General features: G+C 36.0%; 1 protein-coding gene across 4 annotated transcripts in view; it reads right to left on the reverse strand.

Moving 5' to 3' along the window:
* Positions 1–759: 759 nt before the first annotated feature.
* Positions 760–14,002, reverse strand: part of LOC310733325 (cyclin-dependent kinase 17) — a 35,576-nt gene continuing 22,333 nt past the window's right edge. For 2 of the 4 annotated variants that reach the window (XM_083554514.1, XM_083554512.1), the window contains 12 exons: positions 13,011–13,125; positions 11,189–11,283; positions 11,035–11,097; positions 10,762–10,885; positions 10,044–10,164; positions 6,689–6,786; positions 6,416–6,521; positions 6,298–6,340; positions 6,035–6,125; positions 5,308–5,385; positions 4,504–4,615; positions 760–3,574 (listed from right to left, as the gene is read on the reverse strand). In XM_083554514.1, coding sequence (XP_083410640.1) covers positions 4,521–4,615; positions 5,308–5,385; positions 6,035–6,125; positions 6,298–6,340; positions 6,416–6,521; positions 6,689–6,786; positions 10,044–10,164; positions 10,762–10,885; positions 11,035–11,097; positions 11,189–11,283; positions 13,011–13,125 — 1,029 coding nt within the window. In that variant the 3' untranslated portion in view covers positions 760–3,574; positions 4,504–4,520. The remainder of the gene's footprint in view (positions 3,575–4,503; positions 4,616–5,307; positions 5,386–6,034; positions 6,126–6,297; positions 6,341–6,415; positions 6,522–6,688; positions 6,787–10,043; positions 10,165–10,761; positions 10,886–11,034; positions 11,098–11,188; positions 11,284–13,010; positions 13,126–14,002) is intronic. The other 2 variants (XM_083554515.1, XM_083554513.1) reach the window with 1 other exon arrangement.

Below are 14,002 nucleotides of genomic sequence, written 5' to 3' on the forward strand. Positions count from 1 at the left end.
TGTTTATCTGAGGTTGTATTTACCTAATTCTAAGACTTAATAAGGGCCAGATGATATAATTAAGTTCTGAAACATAAGACCATATATATGCTTGGGCTTTAAAGCAAATGGTTCTATTTTAGTTTTAACAGACCACAAAAGCGCTCAGTTTTTCTAATATAGTCCTTCTTATAAGTGGTTTCTTCTGGCTACAACTCCAGGGAGGCTGAATCTTTGAAGAACTGATGAACTGTGTAACCCCCTCAGTTTACTTGGACAATTTAAGAACTCCTGAGTATTTAGTTTGTATTGATGCGGGAGTAGTATCTGGGTAGTGACTTTCTTTTCCGCTTTGTTATTTGAGATTTTTTAGAGCTCCAGCTTCAAAGTTTAATTAATAATGTTTTCCATCTTTTTCCACATAAAGTAGCTTCCTGGGCAGTTCCTTTATCTTTATAACTGACCTGATCATTCATTTTGGCCATGAGGCTTCTTAAGCATGGAAATATTTACTGTGCATTTAGACACAAATATACCCTGTTTAACATATTTCGTGTGAGCTCCTCAAAATTTTATATTGATACTAATTTAACATAGCGTTACTTAAAAATACACAGATTTAAGGAGATGAGCAGAATTTCTAGTCTAATATACTAGCTGCATTAGAAACAACTCCAATGCTTCAGAAAGCAAAGCAGAACAGAAAGATAAAACTTGTGCAGTTCGCAAAATCATTTTTTTCCAACATAATTATTTTACATTGACTGAACTCTACAGTTCTTTGTATAATCTATTTATTAAGCGATGCAACTGTATTGCTGTTATAGACAAATTTGGGGAGGGAAAAAACTAAACAAAACAACACAAACACACAAAACAGTGAGACATAATATTCCACATTATTACTCATTTGGCCAATTCCAAATTATAAATTATTTTTGGCCGAACATGTAAGGCAATCGAACATTCTGTGCATTTTTAGTCATGTGTTCGTTTCTTTAGTATTGAAAAATGAAAAATTTATGTAAAAAAAAATAAATAAATCTATAAAAATAAATAAAACAATTAATTGAAAAAATTTAGTCCTTGGCTTTGCTAAGCAACTGAGTGGTGTTTCACCAGTGCACATAACTCACAGTAGAAATGCTCACCTCACACACATAATTTGTGACAGTTTTCACAAACATACTGTAATATGAAGATCATCTGAACTGTCAGCTGCCTCCTGTATTGTTCAGGCGTCCTGAACCAATAGAGGAAACATGATCCCTGATTTATGACTTAATGATATTGGTACTTATAAGTAAAATAAAGGTGTTTTTCATTACGGTCACACTAAACGCACCTGAATAAAAAATGTGTGTATATATATATATATATATACACACATACAGAAAAAAGGGAATCTTAGTTCAGTGGTGTTGGATAAGAATAAAGAAAAAAAAAAAAAAAGGATAACCAGTCATGATGAAGTTGCAGTGCCCACCACAATTATTGGCCCTCTGTCAGAAAAAAAAAATTGAGCAAAAATTAATGTAGAAAAAAGGAACAACTTTCAATTCAAACTACAGAAGAAATTACACATTTGAAAACTATTTCATTGGACATAATTTCTTAAATAATATTTCCTGTCAAAAGAAATAAAAGCCATATGATGAGAACTTTCAGCACACACGAGACAATGTTGTTTAGTTGTACAAAATCAGAAAAAAAAAAACCAAAAAACCATTTCACTATATTTGAAGCCATTTGCACACTGTTAGGAGGTGGATGTCTTAAATCATAAAAAAAAAAAAGAAAGAAAAAAAAAGAAAAACAGCTTATATCACAGATTTAGAATAGATTTTTTTGATTGTCAAATTTGACACTTTTATAATGAGCTGTTTGGAATAGTTTGAAGGGGAAAAAAATCCTTTCTGAGACAAACTTGATCACAAAATGATTCTATAAACTTCAAGTAGAATGACTTGTATCATATGCCATAGCAAGATGAGAACAGATTCAACAGAAACAGCATGTTTGTCAACAGAAGACTGTAAAATAGGAAAAAGCATCTGATACACTTTCTGAGCATCTTATCCAGGATGGCAGTGGATCAATGATACCTTGGGACCCTTGTGGCTTTATCAAATCTGCTAAGTACACGGATATTTCAGCTAAAATCCTTACTGATTCTCAGACTTGGCCATACCTACTTCCAGATCAATAGAGGAATAGTTTAAAAGCAATGGTTTGCAGTCTTTGTATTTAAACCCTACTGAAAACATGTGGTCTCACTTCAAATGAAAGTGTGTATGCACAAGCCTACAAATATTGAACTTTAAACATTTTGCAGGGAGGAGTGAACAAAAATCCCTCTCCAATCTTGTTTAAATTTACAGTAAGAAACTCAACACAAACTAACTTGAAGATGCTGAACATGTTAAAAGCAGTATTTTATAGAAAATATTTTCCTACTTTTCGAAGAAAAGAAATGTAATAAAAGGTAAAAAAAAAAAAAAAAAAATTGATCCCTGCATGTTTATTTTTTTAGCTCATAACTTATTGCATGTGCTGTCCTATTTATTTATGCATTTTTGCTCATGTTTATGAGGAGCCCATATAATTATGGAGGGCACAGTATAAGAAGCGATGAATAATCAGAGAACATGCATTAAAAGAAAGTCTCACTTGCATACACACGAGTACCGTTTAGCGAGCACTTTTGAAATCGCGTAATACTTTTCAGTCTTGTAATACCCTTTTCTGTTTGGGACAGCGTCCAAACAAAGTGTTCAGATTTGTCACATAGTGCACACTATAAAAACAGCATTGCTGATCATGCACTGCAAAATTCAGTGTCATGCCCATATCGTCTTTCAGCCTCGCATCCTCCTAGGTCATTTAGTTAGTTATGATTTTACAGAAGACAGCCTGAGCTTAACTAGTGTAAGGTGCCATGGTTAGTTGAAACCCCAGTTTGTACCAACACAGCAGTGTGTATGTCATGTAGGGGTAGAGACTTCCCTAAAATATTAAAAGGTTTTAAACATAATGCACACGCACACACACAAAGAGAGACTCCAACTAATCTTCCCAGCATGCCGATATACACACTAAAATGGACAACCACATGTGTAAATGAATGCTGGATGCATGGAAAGGAATGAGGTATACTGCTAAGTTTCATATAAATGAATGCAGGCTGCACAGCATGACCTGCATTAAAGTATATTACTATCCCCTCTGTGTGATGTAAGTGTCCTTGATTTGTCTCCTCTTTCTTTGTCAGTCACTTTGATTATAAGAATAAACTTAGGCATCCGTAAAAGCGGCTCTAGATGATTCTAACGGTTCTTCACAAGTTGTATATGTGTTATAAGTGAAGCTATTCCATTTCATATTGAAGAGTGCAATCCTATTTCTTGACTGTGTAGTGAAGATTTCCTCAGATCAACTGTTTGTCTTTTTTCCTCCTTCAAATGGTGCAAGGGTTCAGGTTCTTCCTGCTTTTGTTGTGGTGGGGTTAAGTATTGTGTTTGTGCATTAGGTTTGATGTCTTCAGTTCTGACCCATTTCTAAAACAATACACTCTGTCGACGGAACTTCCCCTGGGCTGAGAGAAAGAGCGAGAGATGAAAGAAATGGGATAAATGAAGACATTTTAAAAAGAGAGAATTCATCCTTATGACACAATTCACATTTGTCTGTTCTGTTGTCATTCGACATCAGTTTTGTTATCTATTTCAAACATATCCAGAGTTCAAAGTGTTAAATGCAAAATAATAATAATAATAATATTAATAATACTAATAAAATAAATGTTCACTCTATAGTTATTTTGAAATAAGCTCTGGATCCTGTAATCAAAAAAGAAGCCCATAAGCATAAAAAAAAAAACCCTCTGAAAAATAATAATAATTTTACACTAATCCTTGAGTCATCCTCAGGTCGTATTTCTTGAGCTACTACAGTTTTCCATATAATTAATAATATTTCATTAGTCAACTTGGCTGCTATTAATGGTGGATATATCTCTTACAAAGAAAACAAATAATAATAATACAAGTGATGAATGAATTAGTAGTTAATAGTGAATAATTGAGCTAACTGTAATTTTCCCTGAATTAAAACAGTTTAAAAGCTAAGAAATCTGGCGCCACCTTGTGGCTAATCTCCATCCATTTCAAGCTGTCTAGAAGCATTTGTTTTAATTGTGTAAGTTTAAATGTAATCATTATTATTGTTATTACTATTGTTATTATTATTAATATCAAAGCTCAACCAGCCATACATAATTATCTGGACAAAAATAAGCAAAATATTTGCCGTCATGTGTTTATACAATAGCTGACTTTTTAGATATAAACAAAGTTTGTATAACTGTCAATTTTTAAAAGAGGAAAAAGAATAAGGACAGACTTACGACTGCTAGCAGGACAACGTGAACAGGACAGTTATGAGGTATTTGTCATTTACAATTATATGAAACAAAGATGAAACACTGGGATTTGTAGAGCAGGAGAGAAGAGAGGGTCTCGTTACCAGAGTGGTATTATGAGTCAGCCAGTAGAAGGAGGAGAGGAAGCTGGATTCAACTTTGCTCCTTCTCTCTGCAAATATTCCAAACGCATGGGACCCATCTTATGGGGCATTGCTTAATGGGAGCAATTTGGGCATGGATTTATAAAAAAGGGAATGGACAATGGAAAAAAGCAAAGCAAAATGATATATGGGAGTAAAAAATAAAGGTGAGAGACAGAGACAGAAAGACAAAATAACATTGAGACAGGGTCTTTCATGTAAGACAACAGACGTACACTTTTAAGACCCTACTACAGTCTAGCTCTTTTTTAACCCACCTATATGGACTCAGATATACAAGACTTGATTTACATCACCCAACTTCCTAACAAATACTGATTTTACATCAGATGACAGTGGGGAAGTTACAGTCAGCATAAAACTTAATCTGAATGCAGCAGGTAGCTGTACAATGAACTGGTTTTTATTTTTACACATTTAGTTGCGCATACAAGCAATCAGACAAATAATATCTGTACACTGCACATATATTATTTGAAAGTCTTTTGGCAAATGAGTACAGTTGAAATAAAACTCATTGCCCTCTATACAGTTTAGCCAGTTGTTTTCCAGCTCTTCACGCGTGTGTGTCATAGGTTAGATGATGCCAGATGTGTGGACTGTTTCCGAGCCCTGCAGGACCATGGCATTTTAAAAACACCAATCTGATGCAGTCATATCAGTGCTATACACAGTACCATGACACAAGTAATCAGTGTCAAGCATGTGTTGGGTTTATTTTTGCAAGCCACCAGCCCAACTCACCTGACTCCGAGTATGTTATTGTACGCTTTCCTGGGTCTTTTTGAAGCTGCATCTCCTTCACAGAAAAGATGGAGGCCGCTAAAGAGAAGTTTCACAGTCAACATCAAACTTTACTATGTGAAACTTTACTTATGCTTATGTTAAAATCTTTTACAAGCTTGTATATAATGCAGTTATTTTCTTTAAGCACCTGTTAGAGTAAACATTTTGAAAAACAGATTATACTCAGCATATAATTCATTGCCCATATATATTCTTTATGGTAAGTCTGGGATTTTAAATGGATTCAAGAGTCAGTAAGATGCAGAGTTGTTATTCCTGGTTAAGTCTATTTGAGCTGAACAATGATTTTCTGGTGGAAATAAAAGTTTCTGGTGTCAGTTCCTGGTGCTATTAGATATTCTCCAAGTGAAGCCCAGGTACTCAGAGTACTACTGCTAGCAGAAACATGTCAAAGTGAAATGTAAGCTTCTAGAAATGCTGCAATTTACTACTAGATTTTTTATTTTTTTTTTGCAGAATACAGTAGTTATGAAATGAAAACAGCTTATTTGACCTCAAAATATTTTAAGATTGTTATGAGCTTTGCAGTAACTTTCAGCCAGCTATGTCTAATGACACACAAATGATAGCAAATTATGATGTTGTGTAAACCTCAAATTCTCTAATTATCCAGGTTAATGTATTACAAATCATATTGATTCACTTTGAAGAATTTAGTCCTTACTGTCAGCCAGGTGCTGAACTTGCGGTCCCAAACTCTTGAAGTAGGGATGCCTGAGAGCATCATCGGCTGAGATACGCTGCCTTGCCTCAAACTACATAATCACACACACACACACACACACACACACACACACACACACACACACACACACACACACACACAACAATATGGAAATGCTTTGCTGTCACATAGCTACATGTGTAGCCATTATTATTATTATTATTATTATTATTATTATTATTATTATTACAGCTTGCTCTGACCTTTAGGAACTGCAAAATTAAGTCATCACCATCACTGTCTATCCTGTAAACAAAGACAAAAAAATTCAGAAATTACAACGGCATTACATACATGTACACACCTGCACAAGATACACACCTGGGCGCATGATTGACAAGAGGTTCAGGGCGATATCGAGGGAAGTTATAGTTCCTAAACTCTTCACTGCTGCTGACCCCTGGCCAGGTCTCGTCAGTAGGAGTGCCTGGAGACATAGGTTACATTAACCAAGCACACAACACACACACACACACACACACACACACGTTAACATGAGCACATATGGAACTGTGTGATAACTGTGTGATTTCACTAAAATAAAAATAATAAAAACTACAGCTGATGTATGTACAGAGGAAATGCACTTCTTACCAAGAATACGAAATATGAGATGAAGTTCGTCCTCTACTGTAGACCCAGGGAACAGGGGCCGCCCTGTAATCATCTCATAGAATATACAGCCAACGCCCCTGCACACAACAATTAAAGGAATGGGAGTGACAGAAAGAAATTTTGAGATATTTTAATTTAGTAAATGGGTCTGTGTATTTTCTACACTATATATTTGGTATATATACTGTAATTAATACACATACAATCGGGCATTACATTATGACATTATGAGCAGTGAAGTGAATAACACTTATTAATAATTATCTAAATTCATGTGCATTCAAAGCAAGGAAGCAGATAATACAGTATGGTTTTGATATATTATGCAACCATTTCATTTTTAGTACCACTAAATGCAAATGTGAGTGGGAAGTTGGAAACTCAGTGGTTAAGACTTTGGGTTACTGAACGGAAGGTCAGGGGTTCAAGCTCCAGTCTCACCAAGCTGCCACACTTCGGGGCCATTGAGCATTCCAACCCCAGCTTCCTAATATCACTGGGATTTATGAAGAAAACATTGCTTAGTAAAAAGAAAATATTAATATGGAAATGTTCACACCCTGAAAAAGTTAATGAATGTAAGATTTAAATACTATTTTACAAAGGTATATTTAGTTTGCAAATTATATTTAAGCAAAAATGTATTTAATTTATTTATAGACACAAATTTTTTTATATGATATATAAAATTAAATTGTCTTACTACATTCTTTTCCCAAATAGGCAAAGATTGCAAAATGAATGCATCACAACATGAAGGTTGCCATACTGGATCTAAAATCCCGATGCTTTCTACTTCCTAAAACGCACAGATTAACAAACAGGGGGCAGGAAACTAGATTGTATACCAGTAGTAGATTATATACCAGGTCTTTCAGGAACACATTAATGACAATGTCACACATGCCTCAAAAATTCATGTATCAAATATAATATGCTTGATGTTTTAGGGTTAAGTGGTTGGAAGGACGTCACGGATGGTGTAACATTTAATCTGTCCACAGGCACAGTGGGGAAAAATATGGCTCAGAGAATTTACTTAATTCAAATTAGTGAATCATTTCCATCTGAATAAACTGAGTTACATTAACACCATTTTTCCAATTGTGTCTAATATAATATCATGTAAAGTCTTGAATACATTCAAAACTTAAATAATTTCAATAGAGCCTTTCTTTGTGTCCACAACAACCTCCTCATTTTCATACAGTGAATTAATCACATTCACAATTATCAACTGAAACATTTCATAAAACACTTGTTTCCTTAACACTGTTTAACAAATTAACATTTTTGTCAAAACAAATGCAAATTTTCGCAAAACACCAAAACAAAACAATGTGTCACACACACACACACACACACACACAAACACACACACACACACACACACACACACACACAAACACACACACACACACACACACACACACACACACACACACACACGCGTATGTTTAAACAAAAATAAAAATAAAATTTGTAAATATATATTAAGAAAAATGTTTTAACGCTAAACAGTTTCTAATTCTATGTGATCTTTCCTTTTAGAACATTGTTAAGTAGGCTACAATAAAATCAAAATAATCATGATTATATAGTGGATTGTGAGCAGGCATGTAAAAAAATAAAAAGCATATTTTTTATGGTCAGATCTCCTTCTGATAGCTATTAAATGATTTACACAGTTAAAAAATATAGTAATGCCTTGCTACTGAGTGCCGAACAATAAATTTTTTTATGCTGTATGCATATAATATACATTTTATACTGTAATGTATGAGGACGAAAGAAAATACATAAAAACATTTTCAATTGCTCATTATTTACATTTACATTTATGGCATTTGGGAGATGCTTTTATCTAGAGTGACATTCTCTAGCTCTGGGTTTAAGAGCCTTGCTCAGGGGCCCGGGAGTGGCAGTTTGGTGTGGCTGTTATTTGATCTCACTAGGCTACCACCCTTCCCATTTAGTGTGGTATATGATTCAGGCTTAAAATAAACAAAAAAACACACACAAAAAAAAGCTTTCGAAGGCACTCTATGACACTGTCCACAAGCGAACATGAAACACTCCATGCATCTGTTTTACTGCTAGACTGAAGCTCTCACAAGTGTCATTGTGGGTTCCGAGCATGTGTCGAGAATGAGTGGCGAAACATTTTCCAATTGTCAACACGATGAGTACTATAATTGATGAGTAGCAAGTATTACTGTATAATTTGTTTTTGGACACCAGTTGTCTTTTCTTTTAGCAATAATTAATCGATTTATGATGATTTCCTTGATTCATTTGAGTTGTTGTGACTTTTAAAAGGATGCAGGTTCATAAGATACAGTGTTATTGCAGATTTCTTTTTTATAAAAATATACTGAGTTACTATTATTTGCAGGAAACATTTTGGAGGCAAGAGGATACAGTACCACCCTATAATTTCAGGATAACCTCTTGAAATACATAAACACAGTTGTAACCTCTACTCCACCCTGTGGCCCAATGTTTTTGCCATGCAGACATTGTTGGCTATAAATATAACCATCTGTAACCACCTGTTTGGGTTTATGACTCATTGTAAAATCTCTACGCACAGAAACATTACACTAAATGGAATATGAGTCGTCTTCCACTGAGTCCAGTGTCATTTGGGAATACTGTAACCATGAAGGAGTGCATTGGTCTGCAACAATGTATAGGCAGGTGGTAAATGTCAAAGCAACATTCACAAAAATACATCACACTGCCTTTGCAGGTTTGCCTTCTTCTTATAGTGAATCCTTGTGCCATTTGTTCCTCAGGTTAGTGATGTACACACACACACACACACACACACGCACACCCAGAGGTTTAAAATGATTCAGGCCGGGCCTTCTTCTATTGCTCTACACAGCCCCATATACAACAAGATGTGATGCACTGTGTGTTCTGACACCTTTCTATCGTATCCAGCATTAACTATTTATTTATACTATTTATCAATGCAATTAATGCATTTTTACTTTAAGCTACAGAGCTCTTCTATGAGATTGCACAAGACGGGCTAGCCTTTGCTCCCCACGTGTATCAGTGAGCATTGGGAGTCTAAGATATCCACCTTTGGTAGGTACAAGCAACTGCATTTCAGGATACACAGGTAACATTTGTTGCTTTGGTGATGCTTTGACCCAGTTGTCTAGATATCACAATTTGGCCAAAGTTGTATATATATATATATATATATATATATATATATACACACACACACACACACACACACACACACACACACACACACCACACACACATACATACATACATACATACGTGTGTGTGTGTGTGTGTGTGTGTGTCTTACCACATGTCAATAGGAGTGGAGTACTCTGTGGACCCTAGTAACACATCAGGTGGTCTGTACCATAGTGTGACCACCTCATTAGAATATGTCTTTGTTGGTACAGACTTGGCTCGAGCCAATCCTACAACAAAATAACCATCATAAAGCATTTATGGAACATAAATAATACTGAACTACAATAGAAAAGTATCTTAAAAAAAAAAACAATATTCATCAAAGGTGTGTTTTGAACACATTCTAGAAAAATGCAAAAAATAAAAATTTTAAATTATCCTTTAGACTAGCTTTAAAACACATTGACACACCTAACATTATGCAAAGGTAAATATTTCATGAACGAAGCCCAACTGTAACACAGTAGGCAATATTTATAGAGTCAATAAGGTCCCTGTAACAGTCTCAACTACACCATACACTTTACCTTCTCAAGGTCTCTATTTATAGTTAATATTATCTGCAATTTTTCTATAACATTATTATAATATTTGTAATATGTCTCAGAGAAAATAAAATAATTCAATGTAATGTCATTATTAATAATAAAATGTTATGTTCATTTATGCAGCTATCTAAGCAGCTTATCGAGACTGCATCTGCATGATTCTTTTGCACTGTGCCACTGTTACTTGATTGTCTGATTGGATAAGTGCATGAATGCATATATATCCAAATGCATGGAAGGTAAGTGTATGTGGACATGTAGTTAGTGTTTACTCACCAAAATCAGCAAGTTTGAGCTCTCCCCTTTCGTTAATGAGCAGATTTTGGGGTTTCAAGTCTCTGTGTAGAACCTTGCGACTATGACAATATGCTAATCCACGCAACAGCTGGAAAAGGAAAATCTGAAGAGACAATAACAAGCACATTCCATGGACGGTAAGTGTAGTTTTATTTTTCCACTTTAAGTTAGTTCCTTTATAGCATACTGGTTCTGAGCTACTACCACAACTCCTTCAATATTCAATAACTTGACTTTATTTGGAAGACTTACTTTGACATTATGAACACACATGATGCTCCCGCAGTCATCCATATACTGCTTTAGATCTCTCTCCTTGATATTGATCAGAAAAACAACAAGAATGTTAGAAAAACCACTTGCACCAACGACAGACACAGATGTTCACCCAATTTTATCTACTCACCAGGTACTCAAAGACCAGGGTTAAGCACTTGTCCGTGTGAATGATGTCATGCAGAGTGACAATGTTTGCATGTTTTAAATCTTTCAGGAGGGAAACTGAATAGTAGCACAACAAAAAGACGGAAAAAAAATATATATAATAATTACACGCATATGTAAAGCTGCCTTTATATACAGTGAGGAAAATAAGTATTTAAACACCCTGCTATTTTGCAAGTTCTCCCACTTAGAAATCATGGAGGGGTCTGAAATTGTCATCGTAGGTGCATGTCCACTGTGAGAGACATAATCTAAAAAGAAAAATCCAGAAAACACAATGTATGATTTTTTAACTATTTATTTGTATGATACAGCTGCAAATAAGTATTTGAACACCTGAGAAAGTCAATGTTAATATTTGGTACAGTAGCCTTTGTTTGCAATTACAGAGGTCAAACGTTTCCTGTAGTTTTTCACCAGGTTTGCACACACTGCAGGAGGGATTTTGGCCCACTCCTCCACACAGATCTTCTCTAGATCAGTCAGGTTTCTGGCCTGTCGCTGAGAAACACGGAGTTTGAGCTCCCTCCAAAGATTCTCTATTGGGTTTAGGTCTGGAGACTGGCTAGGCCATGCCAGAACCTTGATATCCTTCTTACAGAGCCACTCCTTGGTTATCCTGGCTGTGTGCTTCGGGTCATTGTCATGTTGGAAGACCCAGCCTCGACCCATCTTCAATGCTCTAACTGAGGGAAGGAGGTTGTTCCCCAAAATCTCGCAATACATGGCCCCGGTCATCCTCTCCTTAATACAGTGCAGTCGCCCTGTCCCATGTGCAGAAAAACATCCCCAAAGCATGATGCTACCACCCCCATGCTTCACAGTAGGGATGGTGTTCTTGGGATGGTACTCAGCATTCTTCTTCCTCCAAACACGTTTAGTGGAATTATGACCCAAAAGTTCTATTTTGGTCTCATCTGACCACATGACTTTCTCCCATGACTCCTCTGAATCATCCAAATGGTCATTGGCAAACTTAAGACGTGCCTGGACATGTGCTGGTTTAAGCAGGGGAACCTTCCGTGCCATGCATGATTTTAAACCATGACGTCTTAGTGTATTACCAACAGTAACCTTGGAAACGGTGATCCCAGCTCTTTTCAGGTCATTGACCAGCTCCTCCCCTGTAGTTCTGGGCTGATTTCTCACCTTCCTTAGGATCATTAAGACCTCACAAGGTGAGATCTTGCATGGAGCCCCAGTCCGAGGGAGATTAACAGTCATGTTTAGCTTCTGCAATTTTCTAATGATTGCTTCAACAGTGGACCTTTTTTCACCAAGCTGCTTGGCAATTTCCCCGTAGCCCTTTCCAGCCTTGTGGAGGTGTACAATTTTGTTTCTAGTGTCTTTGAACAGCTCTTTGGTCTTGGCCATGTTAGTAGTTGGATTCTTACTGATTGTATGGGGTGGACAGGTGTCTTTATGCAGCTAACGACCTCAAACAGGTGCATCTAATTTAGGATAATAAATGTAGTGGCGGTGGACATTTTAAAGGCAGACTAACAGGTCTTTGAGGGTCAGAATTCTAGCTGATAGACAGGTGTTCAAATACTTATTTGCAGCTGTATCATACAAATAAATAGTTTAAAAATCTTATATTGTGATTTCTGGATTTTTTTTTTTAGATTATGTCTCTCACAGTGGACATGCACCTACAATGACAATTTCAGACCCCTCCATGATTTCTAAGTGGGAGAACTTGCAAAATAGCAGGGTGTTCAAATACTTATTTTCCTCACTGTATTAACCAGTAATAAGGGTTTGTATGAGGGTAAATGTATTACCTTCACGAATAGCAGTGCATGGGGCACCTTCTTCATGCTCCAGCCGAATCTCCTTTAGAGCCACCAGATTATCAGTCAGTTTACTACGTCCCTTATACACTGTTGCGTAGGTCCCCTACGGGGAAGATGAAATGGAGGAAATAAATCGAGATAAATTCCTAAACTTGGAAAACATCACTTCTTTTGACTGCATGTGTAGAAATGTATGCACTCCCATTTTGTTCTAAGGATCATTTACTTTGAATAAATTTGAATGAAGATTAGGCTCATCTATTAATCTTATAAATTATAAGTACATGGACCAAGCTGTAACCACCTGGTTTGTTAATCATATGTATACCAAAGAGCTGCTGATTGTTCCACTCTGACTGGCCAGTAAGTGCTGATGAATTGTCTATAACAGCACAGCTATGTCACGGAAAACCAGGTGTGTGTTAATCTGTTCTTTTGTCCATGATGTCATTTCTAAAGCAACATTCACAGGAACTTGGTGGTGCAAGCTCACAATTTAAGCCTGTAAGAAAATGCATTAACATTTCTGAAAGACTGCGTCTATGTTACAGCTTTAAAGGAGTAATACAAGTTCATTTAAAAGAAAGAGAGAGGGAGAGAAAAGCTGCTCCTTTAAAAGTAAATAATTTGAAAGGTGTTTTGTAGAATCGATAACCATGCCATGACAGTTTACTCACATTTCTTTTGCGGCTAATTTGTTGTAGGAAAACAATATCTGCTTTACAACCCATACACTATGCTTAACCATACAGACAGTAGGTATATAATCAGTCACCATCCCCACAGTTCCATCACGTATTGGAGCATCGCCATCCATATGGCCACCTGTCATTTAAAAGACTCTGAGAACAATGACGGGTGTCTTTTCCACCGCTTAATTTTATGATGCACTAGTCTGCAATATTAGGCTGCACAGACGGAAACAGAACACACTGTGTGATAAAAGTGTGTGTAAAATGAGTTATTTACCTAGATTTTAC

The sequence above is a fragment of the Silurus aristotelis genome (assembly GCF_946808225.1).
Source record: "Silurus aristotelis genome assembly, chromosome: 11".
Lineage (NCBI taxonomy): Eukaryota > Metazoa > Chordata > Actinopteri > Siluriformes > Siluridae > Silurus > Silurus aristotelis.